The following is a 20,538-nucleotide window of genomic DNA, read 5'->3' as shown; positions in this document are numbered from 1 at the left end:
GAGAGATTTATCAATAATATATCTCACAATTATATTTTATTCGGATAAAATTTGTATCTCCTTTTTTTCTAGACAATTAAAATTGAAATTTTGCTCTTCAATCGTCAAAAAAATTGCAGTCTCGTCGATGACCGAGTCATAGGGAGGTTTCCAGTAAGCGACACAGGTCGACGCAAACATCGTTCTATCTTTCTTTTTTGGCAACGATGAGTAACAAAGACAAAACGACACTTGTGTCGCTTGCTTCCATAGTTCAGGATTCTTCGACGCGAGTTTCGAATCCTATTCAAATTTTGCGCCATTCTGAATCCTAGCTCCGGAAATTCGATTCGCGGATAAAATGGCCGCGTTCAGCAGACCAAGCCGCTCAGTAGCAGTCGAACGTGATTGGCTCTTACTTTTAGAACCAACCAATCAACGCGGAGTGTTAATAAGACGAACTCAACAGTCAACAGTTGTGTCTGCTGAACGCGGCCCATTACCACGACGATTTTCTTCTTGCCACTTCCGGATTTATAAATCCGCAAGATTTGACTTGAATCTATCCCTTATCGAAATATATTCTCCTTGAAATTTTGACGGAAATATCGAGAAATGCGCCTTTCGATTTATGCCTAGATTCAATTGTCTTGAAAAGCAACGATAAAAGATAACCTGTTGCCAGTGGTTTGAGAAAGAGAGCAGAAGAGAGACCAAATTGAGAACTCAACGAACGTTCTTTTCAATTTGTAACGACTCGGAAATTGAAGTCCTCGCGATCCGTTTCCCTTTTGTTCCTCTGGATTTGCCTTCGAAGCCTGAAATCCCCCAACCCCAAAGTTTTAAAACGAGATAAATATATTCGGACATTGAAGGGAGAGAGAGAAAGCCAGAGAAAGCGAAGATTCCAAGTGCAAAAAGTGCAATAGTCCCTCCCTGTGTTACATGTTACATCAAGGGTATCTCTTTATTACGTCATCTACATCAGACTCCCCTTTGTCTACCCTGCCACCCACATGTTCGTTCTCTTCGAGTAAACATATTCAGCGTGATAACGCTCGGGATCCGAGATCCGAGGCTGAAGCAGACTGAAGACTCTGGAAGAGGCAGTGAGGAGAGGTGCTTGGATCTCGACGACCATCAACGACTCGCCAGTGGCAGGCGGATTAATTGGTGGACTGATCCACTGATCACTGGAAACCAATCGGTGAGAATGATCGTGAACAATCGCCATTAATATCGGTCAAACAAGCAGATGGATGGCCAGTAGAAAATAAGAATATTGATTTACAGTGTATTGAGGCGTTTTGTTGACACCGGTAGGTCAAAAATCTGCTATAGAGAAAAGGAAGAAGAGAGATAAAGTAGATCTTCACGGTATAAGCGTACCTCGACGAAATTTCCTTCATTTCACGTGGATTTTCAAGCAAGTATGGTAGACAAGTGTAATGGCGTTAAAACAACATTCGCTCGGCTAAACATATATTAAAGTTTCCGTTCGACGAACTAGTATGAGCTACGCGACGTGTTTGATAATTTATTGATTAAAGGACAAGATTGGCCGTTGCTTGAATATCTGAGGTTCAGTTCGTTATTCGACCCACCGTCTGTATACGTGGGTCTATGGCGTTCGATGCAAAATTTATATCTGCTCGTAATTGTAAAACTTGAAAACCTGCCAGAAAATATTAAATAAACGGTGATTATCAAAATGACCGTAAAATCGTCAATTACAATGTAGACAGACGTTTTGTGAATTTTTTCAGATTTTTCTAAATATTTTAAGGCAAGAAAAATAGTGTTAAACGTGACAGACCCACGTATACACTTCAAGGATGCAAAAAAAAAACGTATATAGACGGAGGGTTAAGCAAACTTATGTTCATTACATATAGATATATCATACTCGCTTTATTTCTTACGATTTTCTTCCACAACAAGAAGCTTGATCTTGTTATTAGTAATGTAACAAAAATAAGGATATGTATGTGTCTGTTTGATTGGGGAACGTTTGCCGTAAGCTTTATTTGACAAGGGATTACTTTACCTTTGACTCGTATTAAGTACGTTAAGTATTTTGTACAAAAATTGAAACGGCAGATATTTTTATATTAAAAAAGTACTGATTCGAACTACAGAATTAAGAGGTTTTGAAAAACTTTAAAAATTCTACCTTCAAATTGTCAATGGCAGGCACGGCATTAGAAAGTAATTTCTTTTTTGTTTCGTATGTCTTCTAGAATTTCTTATATTTAACGAGGAATTTCTCATATCGATAATATGATAACGATGAGGAAAGAAGAATGACTTTGTAATAACTGATTTTCTGATTTCTAGAATTGAATACTAGAAATGGAGGCAGATCTCATAGTCTCCTGTCCCTACAATCCTGCGCATCGCATTCGCAAATATAAACTTATGTCTCATATATCAAAATGCAAGAAAACTAGTAAAATCTCTGACAAGGCAGAGTGTCCGTTGGACAAGACTCACATAGTAGATCGTCATCGTCTTGAGGTAAGACAAAACATGTGCACATATAAACAAGGTGTCTCAGAATGCACGTTTGGGGAATACTCGGTGTGATTCTTATGTGCCGGAAGAAATAACTTTTTCCTTTGATATTGCACTGCTTTATACATTCAAATTGTATGTTTCAAATACGTAGGTCACTTTGAAAAATCTCTGTTATATTAATATCATTTTTTAAATCAATTTTTTAATATTGTAGGAGCATATTGCGACGTGTCCCAGTCTTGGAAAATTGATAAATGTGGATCCTGGATGTGAAAAACCGAAGGTAGAGCCTCCTGTAATTATGAACGCATACGACTCAGCTGAAAATTGGGAAGAGGTATAGAAGACAGTGAAGATTAACTAGTTTAAATCAATACCGACTTACATTATATAATTCATATGTTTTGTTCGACAGGAACCAGAAGTCCCGGCTTACGATCCGATGGAAGTTTCATCGAAAAAGCCGGTGCTTCGATGCGTGTCTGGATTGACAAAATCAGAGAGAAGGAAGTTTAGGGATAGCGAACGAATGCGTATAGCAAATCTCAAAGGATTTTCTTCGAGCGCAGCCTCATCTTCAACGAAAGACACGGTGAAATATATTTCATGCAAACGTTTTTTTAATGTGTATTTAAATAAATAACACTACGATTACGCTATAATCAATATAATTATGTTAATGTATTTATTCCTTCTGTAATTTCAGGTTTGCGAAGTACCATTACGTCCTCCTCGTGATACTTCTTTATCCTGCGTATTCTTACAAGATGAGAGCTTCGATAAGAGCACGCAAATGCATGATCATGACGATCATGACACAAATATACAAGCTAAGTTTGTTCCTGAATTTCATACTAATTCACTCCATAGAATGTTATATGATGAATTCGCTCCTGAAGATGATGATATTAAGCAATTGGAAATGGAACAGCCTCCGCGGAGGCTGAAAACGGAAACGGTAATATATTATACTTTTTATACGTATAAAACATTCATAAACATTTGATTGAGCTTGCCTGTAAATGAATAATATCGTAAATGTATCGTTCTCTTTCAACTTTTTTTAATTACTTGGCAAATCACATTTTCAGAAAATGTCCTTAAAAGATTATCTTCAGCAAATCAATAGAGAAAATGGAAATTTTCCAATTTCTAATCAAAATCAAGAGACATCAGTTAAGAAAACAGTTGAGAAAACTGAGACAGCTGCAACTTCGGAACCGTTTAATATCGATAAAAAAAGGAAAGAAAGAGATGAATGTATTGCAAGCACTTCGAGCGTGTCTGGTGAACGAGTTACTGATAAACTTCTGGCTTTATTGAAGAATGAATCAAGTGCCAAAAAGGTACAGCCTACGGAGAAGACAACAAAGCTTGAGCAAATGAATAAAGACCTTGGTGAAAAGGAACCAGCGTTGGATGAGATCTTAAGCAAATTTGATGATCGATTAACTTATCTAGCTGAGATACAGAATGCTGCTGCCGAGGAGAGCGCACGAATACTCCAGCAATTGAAAAACCTTAAACTAAGAGTAGACTAAGCGAAGAGATTGCCTCAAGAAAATAATTATTTCTCACGAATCGCTGATGTCAATGTGTCTCGTATAATCCTCATTATGGTACTAAACACCCCGCTGTAGTGCAAAGCTTAATTAAAAGACGACGCTATGAATGGCGCTAATCATTTTTAATAATATTTTTTCATTTATACATGTAAAGACGTATCTTATGAGTTATTTAGAAAGTAAGACTAACATATAACAGAAAAGTGATCTATACAGATATCTCAGTCTATATGTAGAACAAAAAGATATAAAATCGTGTCCTTATATATATTCCAGAGAAGTCCATAAGATTAAGTTGCGAAAGAAAAAAAGTTATGTGTTTGGTTCGGGGCTATAACATTATGAATATATCTGGATAACCGTAGATACATTTGCGTATATATGTATGTTCCATGATCTGAATATTTGTTAATCTATATAAGCATAAATTCTATTCGTATGTTAAGCTTAATAGTAATACTACTATTAGTAATACTAATAGTAGTAATACTAGGCTTAATAAAAAGAAATAATAAATAATTATTGTGTATATAGAAGGTATTTAATCCTCCCATCACATGATATCGCTGCCCACTCGTGAAAAAAAACGAACAAAAGATGAAATTGTATTAACGCGAGGAAGATTACGTTCTACTGTTCATTTTGTATTTCCGCGGTATTTTTGTATCGATTTCAAGTATTATCGATATGTCTATCGAGTTGCGTGACGACTTTCGAGAATTTCGTATTTCGATCAACCTGCCAATCATTCCGCGAAGTCGCAAGTGTCAGCAGTCAGAGTGCTGGACAGTGCTGGACTCGTGAGCGGCATTTACTTGATACACAACTGTTAGATACTTTATTAACGTGAAACTTGTTGCAAAATGGTAAGTTGACGAACCTCACTGCGGCTCAATATTACATTTATTCAGCTTTGGAGTCATATTCTTGGAGCACCTTCAGTACTTTCTCATAGGTTATGTAGGAAGTGCATTGTCATCAAGACTAACATTTGTTATAATTTCAAAATATTAACGTATCGCAGTTGCAATTACCGCTGTTATGACGCATATTTAATACACGGGATATTAAAATTAAGTCAATATATTTGGTTTAAAGTTTCTGACACTCTTGACAAAACATAAGGGAATGTATACGTTAGATGTCTTTTAAATTCTATAAGCACTTATATTTAGATAAGTCTTCTGATCGATAGCGGTTTTACTTTACTCACATTTGCTTGCTTATATCCGTGATAGAATAAAAAAAATTAAATTTGGACAGGCCAATCAACTGTATTTCGTTATACTTTACAGGCACGTAGATATGACACACGTACCACAATTTTCTCGCCGGAAGGGAGGCTCTACCAAGTCGAGTACGCCATGGAGGCTATAAGCCATGCCGGCACCTGTCTGGGCATACTAGCGAACAACGGTATTCTACTGGCGGCTGAGAAACGCAACACCAACAAGTTGCTGGACGAGGTGTTTTTCTCCGAAAAGATCTACAAGCTGAACGACGACATAGTTTGTTCGGTGGCTGGCATAACTTCGGACGCGAATGTCCTGACGAACGAGCTGCGCCTCATCGCGCAGAGATACCTTCTTCAGTACGGCGAAGCTATACCCTGCGAGCAGCTCGTCTCATGGCTATGCGACGTTAAACAGGCGTATACCCAATACGGTGGAAAGAGACCCTTTGGTGTATCTATCTTGTACATGGGATGGGACAAACATTACGGCTATCAGTTGTATCAGTCGGATCCCAGCGGGAACTACGGCGGTTGGAAGGCGACGTGTATCGGGAATAATTCGGCAGCGGCGGTATCGTCCTTGAAGCAGGAATATAAAGAGGGCGAGACCACCCTGAAAGACGCAATGTCGCTCGCTATCAAAGTGCTCTCTAAAACGCTGGACATGAACAAACTCTCTGCCGAAAAGGGTAAATTTTCATTTATATGTAAATCAGTGGCGATCGATTCTAAGCTAATAAAATTACGCACAGTTCTCGATATCATTCTGTAATAGCTCGTAATCATTTGTAACAGAGTTATTGACGTAAGTCCCGTATCCTTTACTTGCAGTGGAAATGGCGATATTGACGCGCGAAGATGGTAAGACAAAAACGAAAATACTGCCGGCGAAAGAAGTGGATGCCTTAATCGCGGAACACGACCGATTAGAAGCATTGGCAGAGCAAGCGAAGAAAGAAAAGCAGAAGTCGTAGATTTTTTTATATTAGATAAGAGCATGAATAAACCACTGCGATGGCAAAGTTTACTGTATCAGGAAGAAATTGATTTACATGCAATTCAAGTGTTTATATTATATACTGTAAATTATTTCCTTGCCGCAAGAGTGAATCCTTATGTGACAGCATTATCATTTTCATTGCAAGACAATGGTTATAATAGGATTAAAAGTTTTTCCACAAATGCAACATGTTATGCTTCTTATCCCTGCAATTTCCCTCGTTCTCAAATAGTGATCAAAGTGACTTTGCATAATTATAGCTGCCCAAGGGTCATTTTTAGACATTAATTGTACATCTATAATGCGTGTCGGAGTTTAGGATAGCATTCGATTCACAATTTTATGTGCTGTATGATAGAGAAGTGATTGAAAATTCGTAAACACGCACATATTAAAAAAACATGGAAATACAGCCATATAAAATAAAAAATATAATCCTATTCTGAAAAGTGTGTGAATTATAAATCGTCTAAAATTATATCATATCTCTATAGACATCTATTGTACTTGCATTAAAATTAATACAAATTAGTATAAATTAATTCTTTAATTAAAATATATAAGTTCAGTATGCACACAAGAATCAATGTTACCCTTCTTGGAATACAAAATTTTAATCTCTTTAATTTTTAATTTTTTAAATAAAACATGCTGAAATAACATCAGTATAATCCCCGAAGGCTAATAGTGAACGATATTCGTACTTGACTCAAGAGAAGCAATGCAAATTCGAAGTTTGTCTTCGAATTCTCGGTAAACATCAGAACGCGTCATGTAGCTATATATATATTTAAAAAAAAATACATCAAAAAGTGCCTCGAAAAAATCCGATTCTTTGCAAAAGTGTATGAGAGGGCTTTGGGGATCGTTGGAAAATTGAAAAAAAAGTGCAAAAAGTTGGTGTGTCGGATCATATCAACCAGGCTGCCGATGCGGTCCCACTCCCGGGCGCGATCCCACTACTGCCCGCCACGGAGACTTTTGGCTGCTGGGTTTCCCCTCTGGCCCGGTTCGCCTCTCCTTAGCTAACCTGGTCACCCCGGACTCCTCCGGGGTGCCCATATTGATGGCGAGCTTAGTGCGGACGCCCAGTCAACGTGAACCCCGTACCAGCAGGTGCCCCCGACCTCAGACCCTCCAACACAACCAGCCTCCGAGTAGCCGGATTACAGGAGCCGCCACACTCCCAGCTGAAAGGAACACTTGCGATACGTCCTTATAAGCTACCGGAGATCGATCCGATTCAATTCGAAAACTCGTCTCGCTCAAATATCGTTTACGCGGCCACGAAAATGCGAATTGAATTATTTCTCGAGTGAATTAAACATCGATCTACGCGTCGGGATTGAATTTGACGGATAAATATACGGAATTACATGCGCGCGGAGTAAGCGGAGTCGGCGATAACGTCATCTAGCGCATTCTATTTGAAATCGATCGCTCGACGACTCGATAGGTTCGCCGACGGAGATACTATTTGTCGGTAATAGATCTTAGCGAATAACTGCTTTCGATCATCGGTAAAAGTGTGTGATGAGGATAACGAAGAACTCCGATACTACCGATCGTCCCGATTCCGCTGACCGCTCTCGGCCTCGGCGGCGCACTGGCCCCTGGCCCCTGGCCCCCGGGATCCGGGATACGTCGAGCGAGGTTAGATCGGGGCGGAGGTGTAAACCGACGCGAAATCATGTTGATTTATTTGTGACAGGCGACGGCGAAGGGACTCGACGGGAGCGTAACATGACAGGGGCACGTAACCGGTGCTGTTGACGATAGTAAAAACACTCCCCCGCGGACAACGATCCTCTCGCGATGGCCGATAATAACCTGGCGAAGGTTTTCGCTACCGAGGACTTTAACCCGGAGAAATGTGAGTTATCGGGGATGCATACCGCGTTAGGGGATGCGAAACTCGATGTTTAAAAAGAGGAATCGTCACGGCATTGATCGTACTTTGTCCTCAGTAATGTGACACTTGTTCGTGAAATATTCAGAATTTATATCGCACTCAATCGCACCGTCTCTTCAATCTGACGTAATCACATAAATAGCTTATTTGCTAATTAATTGTATGCGAAATTGAGGATAAATGTAAAAATATATAAATACGCGAAGAACAATAAACGTGAATTGTGTCTGTCATTGTTGTTTGATTCTTCTTACAGTCGTGAAGGAGCTGAGCGCGCAATGCGTCGGTGCGGACGAATTGAGGCAGCAGCGTGCGAAGATTCAGGAACTGGCGAACAATACGTCCGCTCAATTGAAACGGAATGTCTACCAGAACTACATGCAGTTCATCGAAACCGCCAAGGAGATCTCGCACTTGGAGAGCGAGATGTATCAGCTGTCACAGCTCCTGAGCGAGCAGCGTGCCTTGCTGAGCACGCTAGGCTCCACCAGAACGACGGGGGTTGTTTTCGAGGATCTGCCCGAGTCGCAGCGGGAGAACTTGGCTGACTCGGTGTCCAAGGAAGAGGAGCAGAAGCAGAAACTCATTCAGCTGATTGAAAATGTGGAAGGCGCTCTGGTTGGCATTCGACGAACGAAATATTTTGTAAAATATCAATGAAAGATTTATATGCTTTATTTTCTTTTTTCCTCTTTTTCCCTTACAGAGCTTAGCCGAGACTCCAGGACGCGTGTGCTTACACGAAGGTTCCTTGCTCGAGTTGGATCCGATCGAGGGTACACCGTTAAAGAGAATTCACGCATACTTGTTCAACGACGTCCTGATGGTCGCGTCCTGGCTGGCGAACGGCGGCAGACGCGGCCCGCCTAGATACAAAATGCAGGCAGTTTATAACTTGGAAAGTCTAGCGATCGTCAACGTGAGGGATCACGGCACCGTGAAGCTGTCGTTTAAACTGTTGGCGTTCTCCGATACGAGGGTGTTCCAGTGTGCCACAGCGACAAGTAAAGTTAGTGCGCTCGAAAACAACGATCGTAAATCACGTCGGAGTATTATTTGAATCTGCTTATCTTACAGAAAGAGTGGTTGGATAAGTGCGAGCAAGCGAAAAGAGCAAAGCTGGCGGAGGAGAATTCAGTCGACGCACCGGATAACGACAAGCATCCAAAGGAGGACAAAGCGGCGCCGTCTCGTTCGATGTCTTTGGAATCGAATACATTAGGTGAAGTAGAAAGATCTTGCATTCCGTAGGAATTCTTTGTTTCGCAATACGTGTCCTATCTTCATTCATTTTCTTTTTTTTTCTTGAGTTTTTGTTCGTCGAGCATTTTTAGAATCGTCGAAATTTTTTTTACCAGGGATGGACGACGACGATGACTCGGAGTATTACGAGCCGCCGCCGGAATGGGTGCTGGAAGTAGCCGAGGATCTGGACTCTTGCATAGCGCAACGTCACTTCGAGGAAGCTTACGGTTTATTGGAGAAGGCAAAAGTCTACTTGAAGGATACTGAATCAACGCCCCTACTGACGGAGATCCAGACGAAGGTGAACGAGAGAGGTCGCTCGCTGGTGAACGTGCTAACCAAGGAACTAGAGCTGAGCGCGGAAGCGAAGTCGCTGCAGGGCGGCGGTTTGAGAAGCGCACGACGCGCGGTCAAACTCCTGATACAGCTGAATAGGAGCGCACAAGCGTGCCACTTGTATCTGCGATTGTGCAGCGCGGTGCTGAAGGCGCGACTGAAGAGGATCAAGCGAGATGGTACGACCGTGGCTTACGTGAAGCAGCTCAGCGCGATCGCCTTCAGCAATATAGTGGAGATAGCGAGAGAATTCCTGAAAACCTTCCCTAAATCTACAAATTGCACTTCCGGTAATTTAGCATCGATAAGAGCCACAGATGTTTTACGATCGAACAGTGGATTTATTTGACTTGCTCGTTGTCGTTCAAGGCTTGGTTGTATGGTGCAGCCAGGAGGTGAAGCACTTAACGTCGCACTTAGCTCAGCAGCTGTTTGTGCCACAAGTTACGCTAAGCACATTGGTAGAGTGCATTGTCACTGTTCGAAGTCACTGCGATCAGGTATGTACACGTTCTAATCTTAGCGATAGTCCTATTCGCAGAATTACTATATTTAGGTGTATATGGCCTCTGTATCTGCGTACTATAAACGCAAATTTCAACACAAGTTTATAATAACTCGATTTTCAGTTGACCCAGCTTGGCATGGACTTTCGTTATCAGTTAGACGGGCAACTTAGATCACCGTTAGCCAAAGCTATCCAGGACGCGGGAAATAACTGTGCCGATACGGTGAAACGTCATGTAGCGGAGGACACTTGGCGGCCGACGAATCTGGAAACTAGTCAGAATCTCCAGAAGCTGTTAACCGAACTCGATGATCTTGGTATCGGTGTACCGTCGTTTCAGACAAATGATTATTGGATACCGTTGACGTACAATATATTAACTTTTTCCAAGATCTACGTCAGTTTGTTAGAAGACTGTCTTAGCGTAGCCACACCCGAGCTTATATCTACGATAGACGGCGTGCTCGTATCCGTGATGCGAATCGAAGTTCAGCATTTGATCGTCTCGCTTACGGATCCGAAATTGAAGCAAGAGGTAAACGAGTGTTCCTGCTATATCAAATTGCACATTATGAATAAATTCGAATTTTACAAGATTTCACTTCTTTCCCTTAGCGAAAATTAGTACAAAATAATGCAGCCTATGTGCGAGACGTTATTATCGCCCGAGGCCTGGAACTGTACAAATCCACGACGAACCAGAAGTTCACAAAGCTGCTTGCTCTGAAAGAACAGATCGTATTCGAGTCTCCATCGCCTACGAAGCCGAGGCCGGCTCCGAGAACTTCAGTTCCTAAATACACCACCACAGAATATCTCTAAATTGGCAATAGAGATGCCGAGCCGTTTAATTTATATAGGCGAAGAAAAATATCGCAGAAACAAATGCTTATGCATATGTATATATATGCACACGCGAGACGATGTATTATATTGTATATAAAAGACTCAATTCTCCTCAGTAATAAATACACGTATCATAGTGAGACGATATAGAAGTGACTCGTTGCACTTCTAACGCAGGCAGGTAAACATTAATTGTAATGCCATCGTAGAACCATTATAGTACCTCGTAGTATATTTAATGAACAAGGGAAATTAAACAAATCAGACTACCACGCAGCTTCCCTAATGGTGCGTATAATATAGTAACTTGTAATAACGTTGTAACATATCTATATAATATGTTGAATTAATTATTTACACGTTTAATTGGATATATAATTTATGTATGCCTATGATTATTTATATAATAATAGCACTATTTTGTACTGTTGTCGCTGCAATTGCTGGCTTCATTATTCGTTTCCAGTTTCCTCTTCTTGGCGCGTATATCGGCCAGAGTTTGTTCTATACTCCTTTGATCCTTCTTGTTTTCACTAGGAACTGCGAGAAGGAGACAGTTCCATTATACATGCATATACATAGAATGAGTCATTTAATTTTATAACAATGTTTCATAATCTTTACTGCAAACACGAATATTGCTTGTTCGTTGTAAGATCTTAAAATAATGCATATTACATAATTATTTTATAATAATTCCCAATGGAGTCGTACGATAACGAATAACTTGGGTTTGCAGTAAAAGTTAGGTAAGGGTTCTGGCACATAGAAAAACTGAAATTGACCAATCACAGTCAAGTGTTGTCGAAAACTTAAGATAGTTATCAATTTGCTTACTATTAAAGTTTTTCTATGCACACCAGGCCCTAACTCGTATATCTGTATTAATATCTATACGCACCACATCCATAACTACTACTGGCTTCCGTTTTCCTAGCAGCTTCCAAGGCGGCTTCCTTGCCGATCAAATGCTGATATTTGTCCTTGTAGTAGTTGTTGGGCACGAAATTCTCTTTTCGTTTCTTAGACTTTGAGTACTCCGTTTCCTCCTTAGCCTTTCTTTCTCTCTCCTCCTTCAGTCTTTTCGCAACTTCCTCGTTCCACTCTTCGCCATTGTGCAGCGCAATTAAATGATCCTCCGAAGGTGCGTATTCCCTCTTGAAGATGATGCTGTACCGATCGTAGCCTTCCTCGCCGAAGGAATATGCCAGGACATTCGCCACTTCTGCTACGTCATAACTGAAGCCCAGGACAGACATTGATATATTATACAAGAATATTGCACAAGTATGTTTCCAAAATGACGCACTTACACGATGCCCCTGTGTATCTTATCCATGACGGGAAATTTGTATTCCTTCGCGTCGTCATTCTGTAGAAACTTGTCAATCTTCTCTTCGACCTACGTAAGAAGGTAACGCGTTAGACGAACTGATTAGACTTCGTTAGACAAAAGGTACAAAAGTGCAACTACAAGCTACTTCACCTTCAGCCGGAAGAGCTTCAACTTTTCCGCCTCTGCTCTCTGACGCTTCTGCAATTCCTCCTGCTGTTCTGCATAATCGAAATAAATTTGCATGAGCCAACATAAAATATCAAACCGTTCTCTTCTTTCTTTTTTTTTTTTTTTCTTTTTCTAAAGAGCGAGCATTTTTAGGTTGGGAATCAACTAACTTTTCATGAGGGCCTTCTGCTTCTCGTTCACTGGCGGCGGCTTTTCCATGGATTTCAGGATAGACGCCAATATATCTATATGCGACATGATCTCGGTGAGTTATTTGGCCTCGTCAACGCTAAGCCAAAGGAAAATTACGGAAAATCGTCCCACGACGCTCGCGCAGATTGAAGACTCCAAACACTCCGAACCACTCCGAACCGAACGACTGAATGGACTGAATGCAGAAGCTATGAATTTGCTCTTTGTAGATGCACCACGTTACGCTTTCTGCACTTGAAATGATATAAATGTATAATTATACATGGAAGAGAAAGAGAGAAAACATGTAGGACAAAAAAAATTTAGGACAAGCTTTGAGCGGTGTAGAATGGTAGAATTAACACACATACGATATACGATCTGCTATCAATCGTATCTGCAAAAATGTAGCAATAAAATATATAACAAATACAGCAAATTCCTGGAAATATAAAAAATTCTCGGAAATATCAATAAAATTTTTGAAATTCTAAATAGCGTGATCTCCTTGCCGCGATGCCGTTCATATTCTTCTGACATTACTTTATCGATTTAAATTTAAATTTTTGTGTGCAATTCTTACAATTTCCGTTCATTTCGTGTATGCGAAGTACGAGTATGGAGGGATTTAAAAAAAAGAAAACTACTTTGTAATGCACATTTTATTATATATATTTAAAAATTACATGATAACGTTCAACAAATAACAATTAAATTGTTAAAACTCATTAAAATTATGTTGATTATATTATTATATCGATTTATCAAATAATTCGCAACTCCTCTTATCAGATTATGGATTAGGTTTGAGGCTGGGGTCCCATGGAGCGGATTACGCGGAAGCGGAACGAGCGTATCACCAATCACGGCATCATTCTGATAGAACCCTTTCAAAGATTCCGTCGAAACGGTCCCGTGATTGGTGATACGCTCGTTCCGCTTCCGCGTAATCCGCTCCATGGGACCCCAGCCTGAGAGTGAATTGAAATTTTACCAATCAGAGTAAAGTTCACTAAACTCGAGATTAGTTTCCTTTATTCTGATTGAGATACGGGTGGATACGGGGTTTTAATGAGCCGTCATCTCGGTCATTCGTCCAATTGGCTCCGCGCTGGTGAAAGCGGCCCAGCGTTTGTCCAGCGTTCTCGTCCGCGATTGGCTCGCGACGTCCGCGCGTGCCTGTTTATCGCCATGCGGTTCGTCGCGATGTCTCGATTCCGCTATTTCCGGTCTCGAAGGTCGAAGTGCGGCGGTAGCGGAGCATAGCAGCACCATCAGCACCAATAACAGCAGCAGCAGCAGCAGCAGCAACGAAGCAGACCACGGGGGACGCACGCACGCACGCACGCGGACTGCGGAGTAGCGATCGTACGCGCGTGTACGCGGTGTGTGTGTGTGTGTACGCGAGAAGAGTGTGCTGGAAAGATAACTATTTTTTTAAGACCCGTCCCGAGCCCGGTAACCCCCCGGTGGATCATCGGATCGGATCGGAACGGAACGCGCGGTGGTTCATTGCGGCGTGTGCGACTCCTCGTGTCCCAATCACCCTGCTATCTATCTATCTATCTCTTTCCCTCTCTCATTCTCTCTCTCGTTCTCTCCCACCCTCCCTCGATCGCGAGAATCGTATTATCCGTTTAGCCTAGCGGGCCGGCTGTGTGTGCGCCGAAACAACTGATTAATATGGCGAACAGCATAGCACCAGACTCGTGGGAACAGCAGGCGGACACGAACGGCGACATCGTCGGCCCGCCTACGTCGCAGGACAAGTCCATCGAGAGCAAGTTCTCCACCCTGAATGTCAACGCTGCGGAATTCGTGCCTTCCTTCTGCATCAGCTCGTCGCCACAGAGCAACGTCGCCGCGACCACGACGGCCGACAGCAGTCCGTGCAACGTCGCCGCGGCTGCGGCCGCCGCGGCTGCCGCTGCCGCCGCCGCCGCCGCCGCTGCCGCTGCCGCTGCCGCCGTCATGAACACCGTAACCACCACCTCCGTGCCAGTCGAGATACACCATGGTCAGTCCCATCCAGCTGATCGCGGAATTTACCCTCCCCCTCCTCCGCCTGAGAGCGCGGAGCGCCGCGTTCGTCGTGTTGTCATACAAGCACGCGGGCCCGTCGCCACGACTAACCCCTTCGTCTCGTTGCCACCCCCGCGCGAGATCCCCGTCTCCGCGGGGGGAACGATCGCGAACGCATGGCGGGACACCTCGTCGCGTCACCCGCCGGTCTCGCCACGTTTCCGCGGAGGTCGATCCCGCGGAGTGTCCACGCCGTATGTCACGCTCTCGGATACCATATGGTTTCGTTTGTATGTGAGAAGAATCCTCCGTTCTGACCCCGCGGTGCCTTCGGACCGCGGCTGCTCTTTTACGTTAACGTTATTTGCCGAGTGTGCAATTCGGTTCGTTACACCATTGTCGAAATTGGATATGGGATATGGGACCTTGTGAGCGAAAGCTGTAATACGAGAGGCGAGATACGGCGGAAGAGATTGTGTCGCTACGTACTTTATCATTGTTGGGTGTTTAATTACGATTGTCTCTGTTTAATGACATCCCGCTCCTTTGTATCTGGCGCGTTATACGACATTCGACACGCCTCGATTGAAGGTCAAAGTCTTTTCATTAATGTTACAATCTTCGACGTGTGACGCAAAAAGTTTTACTATCTGTCTACGTTTGATCTACGTCGTTTTGCGTTTAGTTTCAATAGTTGGTAAAATACCGTGCCAAAGTTTGAATAAATATCTTGGGGATGTACTGTGTATAACATTGGTAGGACGCACGCCGAACTGATATCTGTCTTTGTAGCTTTGCAACAGAAAAAGATTACAACTCCGGCATAGACTTTGATATCACATTTGCAGTATATTTTCTTATAATTACTTCAGAAAGAATTATCGTAAATATTTGACACGAAGGGAAAGATAAAAATTAACAAAGTGATCGGTAAATATTTTCGTAGAGAGTCACAAGATTTAATGTAAATGACTTACTGAGATAAAACGTGGCCCATCGAAAGCGATTGACATGCACATATCATTATCTAATCAAATTTCTTTCTAATCTGTTATCTGTATTGAGAAACCTATATATCTCTTTGTGTTATTTTGAGTATATTATTCTGAAGATTTTGAAGAAATGTGTTTTATTTTTTATAGGAAACTCCACGCCCGTTGTTCTGGCAGATCCAATTGGCAGTCGAGTTGAGGAACCTCCTGCTGGGGGAGGGGCTCCACCGCCGAACGTCAACGACCAACTAAATACCAGTCCGGAACATCAACCTGCAGATTCCTGGGAAGAAGCGGCAGTTGATGGAGATCCTCTGCTTACTCCGGAAAATGAGGAAGTAAGTATAAATTTGACTGAAAACTTGAGCGCATACTTCTTTGACAGTGATATATATATATTTTTTTTTTATTATACAGTTCTAGATAAGTTGCATTGACTTTTGACAGATTTCTTTTAAGTGGTTATTTTATCATTGTACTTCGTATTATTTTTAGGCTGATAACGATGAGGACGAAGAACTGGTTGTTAAAGTACCCAAAAAGAAACCTGTCAAAGTAGCAGAAGACACTAAAAGCAAAAAGGAACACGTTAACGTTGTTTTCATAGGGCATGTGGGTAAGTAATAAATTTATAAAGAATATAGATGAAATATAAATGTACTAGAAAAGTTCACGGAGGAGAGTTATTCGATATATAGATATTTTATGTTGTCGATTGTTAGATGGCACTATATATGGTGTTTTGCAGATGCTGGGAAATCAACTATCGGAGGTCAGATCATGGCACTCACGGGAATGGTTGACAAACGTACCTTAGAGAAATACGAGCGGGAGGCGAAAGAAAGAAGTCGAGAAACATGGTACTTAAGTTGGGCGCTGGACACAAACCAAGAAGAGAGGGAAAAGGGGAAGACTGTTGAAGTAGGAAGAGCCTACTTTGAGACAGAACGAAAGCACTTTACAATATTAGACGCACCCGGCCATAAAAGCTTCGTACCGAATATGATCGGCGGCGCGGCGCAAGCCGACTTAGCGGTCCTCGTTATTTCCGCGAGGAAAGGCGAATTCGAGACGGGCTTCGACAGAGGGGGTCAAACGAGAGAGCACGCTATGCTTGCTAAAACCGCGGGTGTCAAGCATTTGGTTGTATTAGTGAATAAGATGGACGATCCTACTGTCGAGTGGGACGAGGGCCGATACAATGAATGCAGGTATGCATCGAGTGCGCACGAGATTTAGAAATAGAAAATATATAGAGATTTTCTGTCAGAATATACGTTTAGAAAGATTTTATTCGAGAAATTAATTGGAAATTTAAGAATTACTAGAGAAAGATTACTAAAATTATTAATATCCTTTTTATTTCTAAAGTATATTTTTTACTCGTGTTTTGATCACCGATGATGAGATAAAATATTATCGCAATAGCGTTTCTATCGATTCACACGAATAGAAAACCGTGTATCTTTCAGGGATAAGATACTGCCATACCTTCGTAAATTAGGATTCAATCCTGCGAAAGATCTTACGTTCATGCCAGTTTCTGGTCAGCTCGGTATCGGCTTAAAGGATCCGATACCCGAACATCTCTGTAATTGGTACAGCGGCCCACCATTCATACCTTTTATCGATTCGCTACCCTCGCTTAATCGTAAGAGCAATGGACCTTTTATCATGCCGATCGTCGACAAATATAAGGACATGGGGACAGTAGTTATGGGCAAGGTCGAAGCAGGTGAAGCCAAAAAAGGACAGTCATTGCTCGTTATGCCAAATAGGGTACGTATACATGTTTTGTTCCTTCGAATTAATTTGGAATTAATTTATATTCTAAATCCAAATTATATTTTACGTTGGCGCAAACTTTTTGTTGCCTTCTCTTATAAGTTCCTTTCTAAAATTTGCAGTCCAAAGTTTCTTATGGAAACGATTGAAAAACCTTTTTAGATTTTTTAGAAAGACTATTAAAGCCAACAACTACTGTTTTAAACAATAAAAATTTTGTTTTAGAACTATAACTTAACTATTAACTATTTAACAAATACAGATAATTTCATGCACCAATCTAATGTAGAAAAGTAATGATATTTTCTTTATTATGTGATATTTTTAACGCTTTATATTTTGTAGTATAAATAAGATGATATATGTCTATGGGAATAATTTATTTTTTTAAATTTAAAACGCAGACGGCGGTAACGGTGGACCAGCTGTGGTCGGATGACGAGGAGGTGACGTCTGTTGGACCTGGGGAAAATGTCAAGATCAAGCTAAAGGGCATCGAAGAGGAAGACGTCAGTCCCGGATTTGTCCTGTGCGACAGCAACAACCCTATCAAGACCGGGAAGGTCTTCGACGCGCAAGTGGTGATTCTAGAACACAAGAGTATCATTTGCGCGGGATACAGCGCGGTCATGCACATTCATTGCGCCGCGGAGGAAGTCACGGTCAAGGCACTGATCTGTCTGGTGGACAAGAAAACCGGCGATAAAAGTAAGACGAGGCCAAGGTTCGTCAAACAGGACCAGGTGGCTATAATGAGAATCGAGTGCGCGGGAGTTATATGTCTCGAAAGATTCAAATTATTCCAACAAATGGGCCGCTTCACTCTTAGGGATGAAAGTGAGTACGATGACGGCATATTTTTTTCCTTTATCGCCGCCGTTTTTTCCCCCTTGTTTGCTCCGCGATAATGTTTACGTAAATGTATATACTTGTGTGGTTTCAGATAAAACTATCGCAATTGGCAAGGTGCTGAAAGTCGTCGAGTAAAGGAAAAGAAACTTGCTTAAGTGTTACAACAGATTAATAATAAAAAAAAAGATCATTATTTCAATGTGACAAATATGAGACGATGCAAGGCGAGCACACGAGATATTAAGCAAACCGAACGGGCATGATGAAATTCTGGAGACTTAGTAATAATGTAACATATAACACAACTCACACCTATGTACCGCAGAGCTATACAAACAATACGTGCGTCCACGTGCTACGCAACGACGCAACGGGTAACGGGGTGGGGGGTGGGGCGGGGGGGACAGAGCGGGGGAAAAAGGGGAAAAAAATATTTATAGCCTGATACAAGAGCAAATAGATTCGACTATATAGTTAAGGAGACATACACAATCGAAAAAAAAACTCAAGAGCGTGTGTTCCTTTTATTAGATAAGCTGAATGATGGCACTTGCATTGAAATAATTATAAACGGATAATGATCAAATAATTAACCGTGTCTCCTTGATAATAAAACAAGAAAAAACACGATATTTTTATTCTTCTGAGGTGCGACACATGGAAGTGGAGTAAGTGATCGATATCGATTGTGGATTTAACATTAAGGAAATATATGATTAATATTATAATTATTATTGAATAATTATTATTAAAGTGGTGGTAAGAGTTGGAAAAGAAAATTTATTGAATAAATCAACAAAATAGTGTTACACAACAATTTATAATTATAAAATTAATATTACAATTATTATTATACTGTTTCTTATTATATTGTCATTAAAAACAAATTTGCAAAAAAGTGTGCCCTGATAATTTTAATAGGGACGTGGATGTACGTCACGTACATCCCTGCACAGTATAACGGATTTCCTACGTATATTTTATATTCGAGATAAAAGCAAATGGAATAAAAGCAAGTGTAGCACATAGGATTTGCAAATATTCAAGGCGCACAAATGCGTTCGGCGCGTGTTTATCTCGTCTACAGTATTTTCTAGCTATCTAGTTTTTCTGGTTCAATGGCAATCTATCGCTTTAAACTCATTTGAAGCTCGCGCGAGCACGCGACACGAATGGACCCTTGATGATAGTCAAAGGAATGGATTGTGGATAGATAACGGGGGCCAGAGAAAAAGAGGAAACGCGCCAACTTGATGTACTCGTATAACTCGTGTCTTTCCTCCTTTAAGAGAGAACATTTTTCCTATCTACATTTGTTATGGAATAATTGCAAATGCACTGGGTGCAGATCCCCGTTCTCGGCACGCAGGATAAACGTCTGCGAAGTTAACGAGAGCGAATTTTAGTTGCTCGTGTTCATACGATCCCGCCTCCTTAACGAGCGTTTACGTCGAGCACGGACAACTTCAGGGCGATCGGTCCAGTCCCTTTTTTCACGTTACGCGCCTCTTGCACTCCTCTCCCTTTCCTTTGCTCCACTTGCACCGTCCGCGCGCGGATCTTTCGCCTCCCTCCCGAATACACGTCCGTCTCGTTTCAAGTCCCGAAAAAAATGAGCCGTAAATAGAGGGAGAAGAAAATGAAGAATTTCCACGGATTCTTTCTTCACCCTTTTGATTTGCCCGCGAGCGCGCGCGCGCACACGCCTTTCTCGATCGCAGTTGGACACCCTGCGATCAGGGATGACGGGGGTGCCGCGCTGCAGCGGTCAAATTAACGACGCTCATTGTTTCCGGGAAGTTGTCCGCTCTCCTCTCTTTCTCTTTTTTCTTTTCTTTTCCATTTTCTTTTCGCGCGCGGAGGAGTCGTTTCGCACGAGGCGCGGTCATTGAGGATCCGGGGCCAGCTTCGCGTAGCCAAGCTTCTGGAGCACCTCCTTGATCTCGCGGAATACTGTTGGATCCTCGATCGTGCTCGGAATCTGGAAAAGTCGTGGCGACTGAAATTATGGCGACGACGCGGACCGGTAAGAAGCGGCGAGAGGGCCGG

The 20,538-nt window shown here is 41.8% G+C and overlaps 6 protein-coding genes across 16 annotated transcripts in view; 4 read left to right on the top strand and 2 right to left on the bottom strand.

Annotated features, from left to right (window-relative positions):
- The first annotated feature begins 548 nt into the window (after positions 1-548).
- Positions 549-4,590, top strand: LOC139779689 (uncharacterized). 7 transcript variants are annotated; one of them, XM_071718135.1, is made up of 7 exons: positions 549-1,186; positions 1,303-1,405; positions 2,317-2,496; positions 2,711-2,833; positions 2,912-3,088; positions 3,203-3,454; positions 3,588-4,590. In XM_071718135.1, exons 3-7 carry the CDS (start codon positions 2,332-2,334, stop codon positions 4,035-4,037), a joined length of 1,167 nt encoding a protein of 388 aa, XP_071574236.1. In that variant the 5' UTR covers positions 549-1,186; positions 1,303-1,405; positions 2,317-2,331; the 3' UTR covers positions 4,038-4,590. The 7 variants fall into 7 exon arrangements, with proteins under 7 accessions (XP_071574236.1, XP_071574237.1, XP_071574235.1 ...); XM_071718136.1 differs by lacking the exon at positions 1,303-1,405 and adding an exon at positions 1,273-1,298 and having other exon boundaries at positions 2,330-2,496; XM_071718134.1 differs by lacking the exon at positions 1,303-1,405 and adding an exon at positions 1,273-1,298.
- Positions 4,591-4,773: 183 nt separating this feature from the next.
- On the top strand, positions 4,774-6,477 carry Prosalpha3 (proteasome alpha3 subunit). Its single transcript, XM_071718139.1, has 3 exons — positions 4,774-4,927; positions 5,357-5,984; positions 6,127-6,477. Exons 1-3 carry the CDS (start codon positions 4,925-4,927, stop codon positions 6,267-6,269), a joined length of 774 nt encoding a protein of 257 aa, XP_071574240.1. The 5' UTR covers positions 4,774-4,924; the 3' UTR covers positions 6,270-6,477.
- A 1,335-nt stretch (positions 6,478-7,812) lies between these two features.
- Positions 7,813-11,582, top strand: Exo84 (exocyst 84). The gene is made up of 9 exons (XM_071718130.1): positions 7,813-7,948; positions 8,007-8,168; positions 8,464-8,825; positions 8,914-9,216; positions 9,285-9,429; positions 9,566-10,078; positions 10,158-10,288; positions 10,418-10,831; positions 10,912-11,582. Exons 2-9 carry the CDS (start codon positions 8,111-8,113, stop codon positions 11,116-11,118), a joined length of 2,133 nt encoding a protein of 710 aa, XP_071574231.1. The 5' UTR covers positions 7,813-7,948; positions 8,007-8,110; the 3' UTR covers positions 11,119-11,582.
- On the bottom strand, positions 11,349-13,051 carry LOC139779692 (sperm-associated antigen 7 homolog). The gene is made up of 5 exons (XM_071718140.1): positions 12,817-13,051; positions 12,629-12,696; positions 12,456-12,544; positions 12,044-12,381; positions 11,349-11,682 (listed from the first exon to the last, which is right to left on the bottom strand). The coding sequence occupies exons 1-5, from the start codon at positions 12,902-12,904 to the stop codon at positions 11,558-11,560; spliced, it is 708 nt and encodes a 235-aa protein (XP_071574241.1). The 5' UTR covers positions 12,905-13,051; the 3' UTR covers positions 11,349-11,557.
- A 1,064-nt stretch (positions 13,052-14,115) lies between these two features.
- Positions 14,116-18,688, top strand: Erf3 (eukaryotic translation release factor 3). Of its 2 annotated transcripts, none has more exons than XM_071718127.1 (7): positions 14,116-14,855; positions 16,003-16,190; positions 16,348-16,468; positions 16,601-17,063; positions 17,325-17,631; positions 18,042-18,474; positions 18,581-18,688. In XM_071718127.1, exons 1-7 carry the CDS (start codon positions 14,522-14,524, stop codon positions 18,622-18,624), a joined length of 1,890 nt encoding a protein of 629 aa, XP_071574228.1. In that variant the 5' UTR covers positions 14,116-14,521; the 3' UTR covers positions 18,625-18,688. The 2 variants fall into 2 exon arrangements, with proteins under 2 accessions (XP_071574228.1, XP_071574229.1); XM_071718128.1 differs by lacking the exon at positions 14,116-14,855 and adding an exon at positions 15,230-15,451.
- Positions 18,689-19,249: 561 nt separating this feature from the next.
- The window catches only part of LOC139779685 (acyl-CoA synthetase short-chain family member 3, mitochondrial), a 29,355-nt gene continuing 28,066 nt past the window's right edge, over positions 19,250-20,538 (bottom strand). For all 4 annotated transcript variants that reach the window (XM_071718126.1, XM_071718125.1, XM_071718123.1 and 1 more), the window contains one exon: positions 19,250-20,470. In XM_071718126.1, coding sequence (XP_071574227.1) covers positions 20,375-20,470 — 96 coding nt within the window. In that variant the 3' untranslated portion in view covers positions 19,250-20,374. The remainder of the gene's footprint in view (positions 20,471-20,538) is intronic.

The sequence above is a fragment of the Temnothorax nylanderi genome, unplaced genomic scaffold (assembly GCF_030848795.1).
Source record: "Temnothorax nylanderi isolate EJ_2023f unplaced genomic scaffold, tnyl_v1.0 TNYL_tig0237_pilon, whole genome shotgun sequence".
In the NCBI taxonomy this organism is placed as follows: domain Eukaryota; kingdom Metazoa; phylum Arthropoda; class Insecta; order Hymenoptera; family Formicidae; genus Temnothorax; species Temnothorax nylanderi.
Note: the sequence above shows the minus strand (reverse complement) of the source record. Positions and strands in the feature narration are given on the sequence as shown.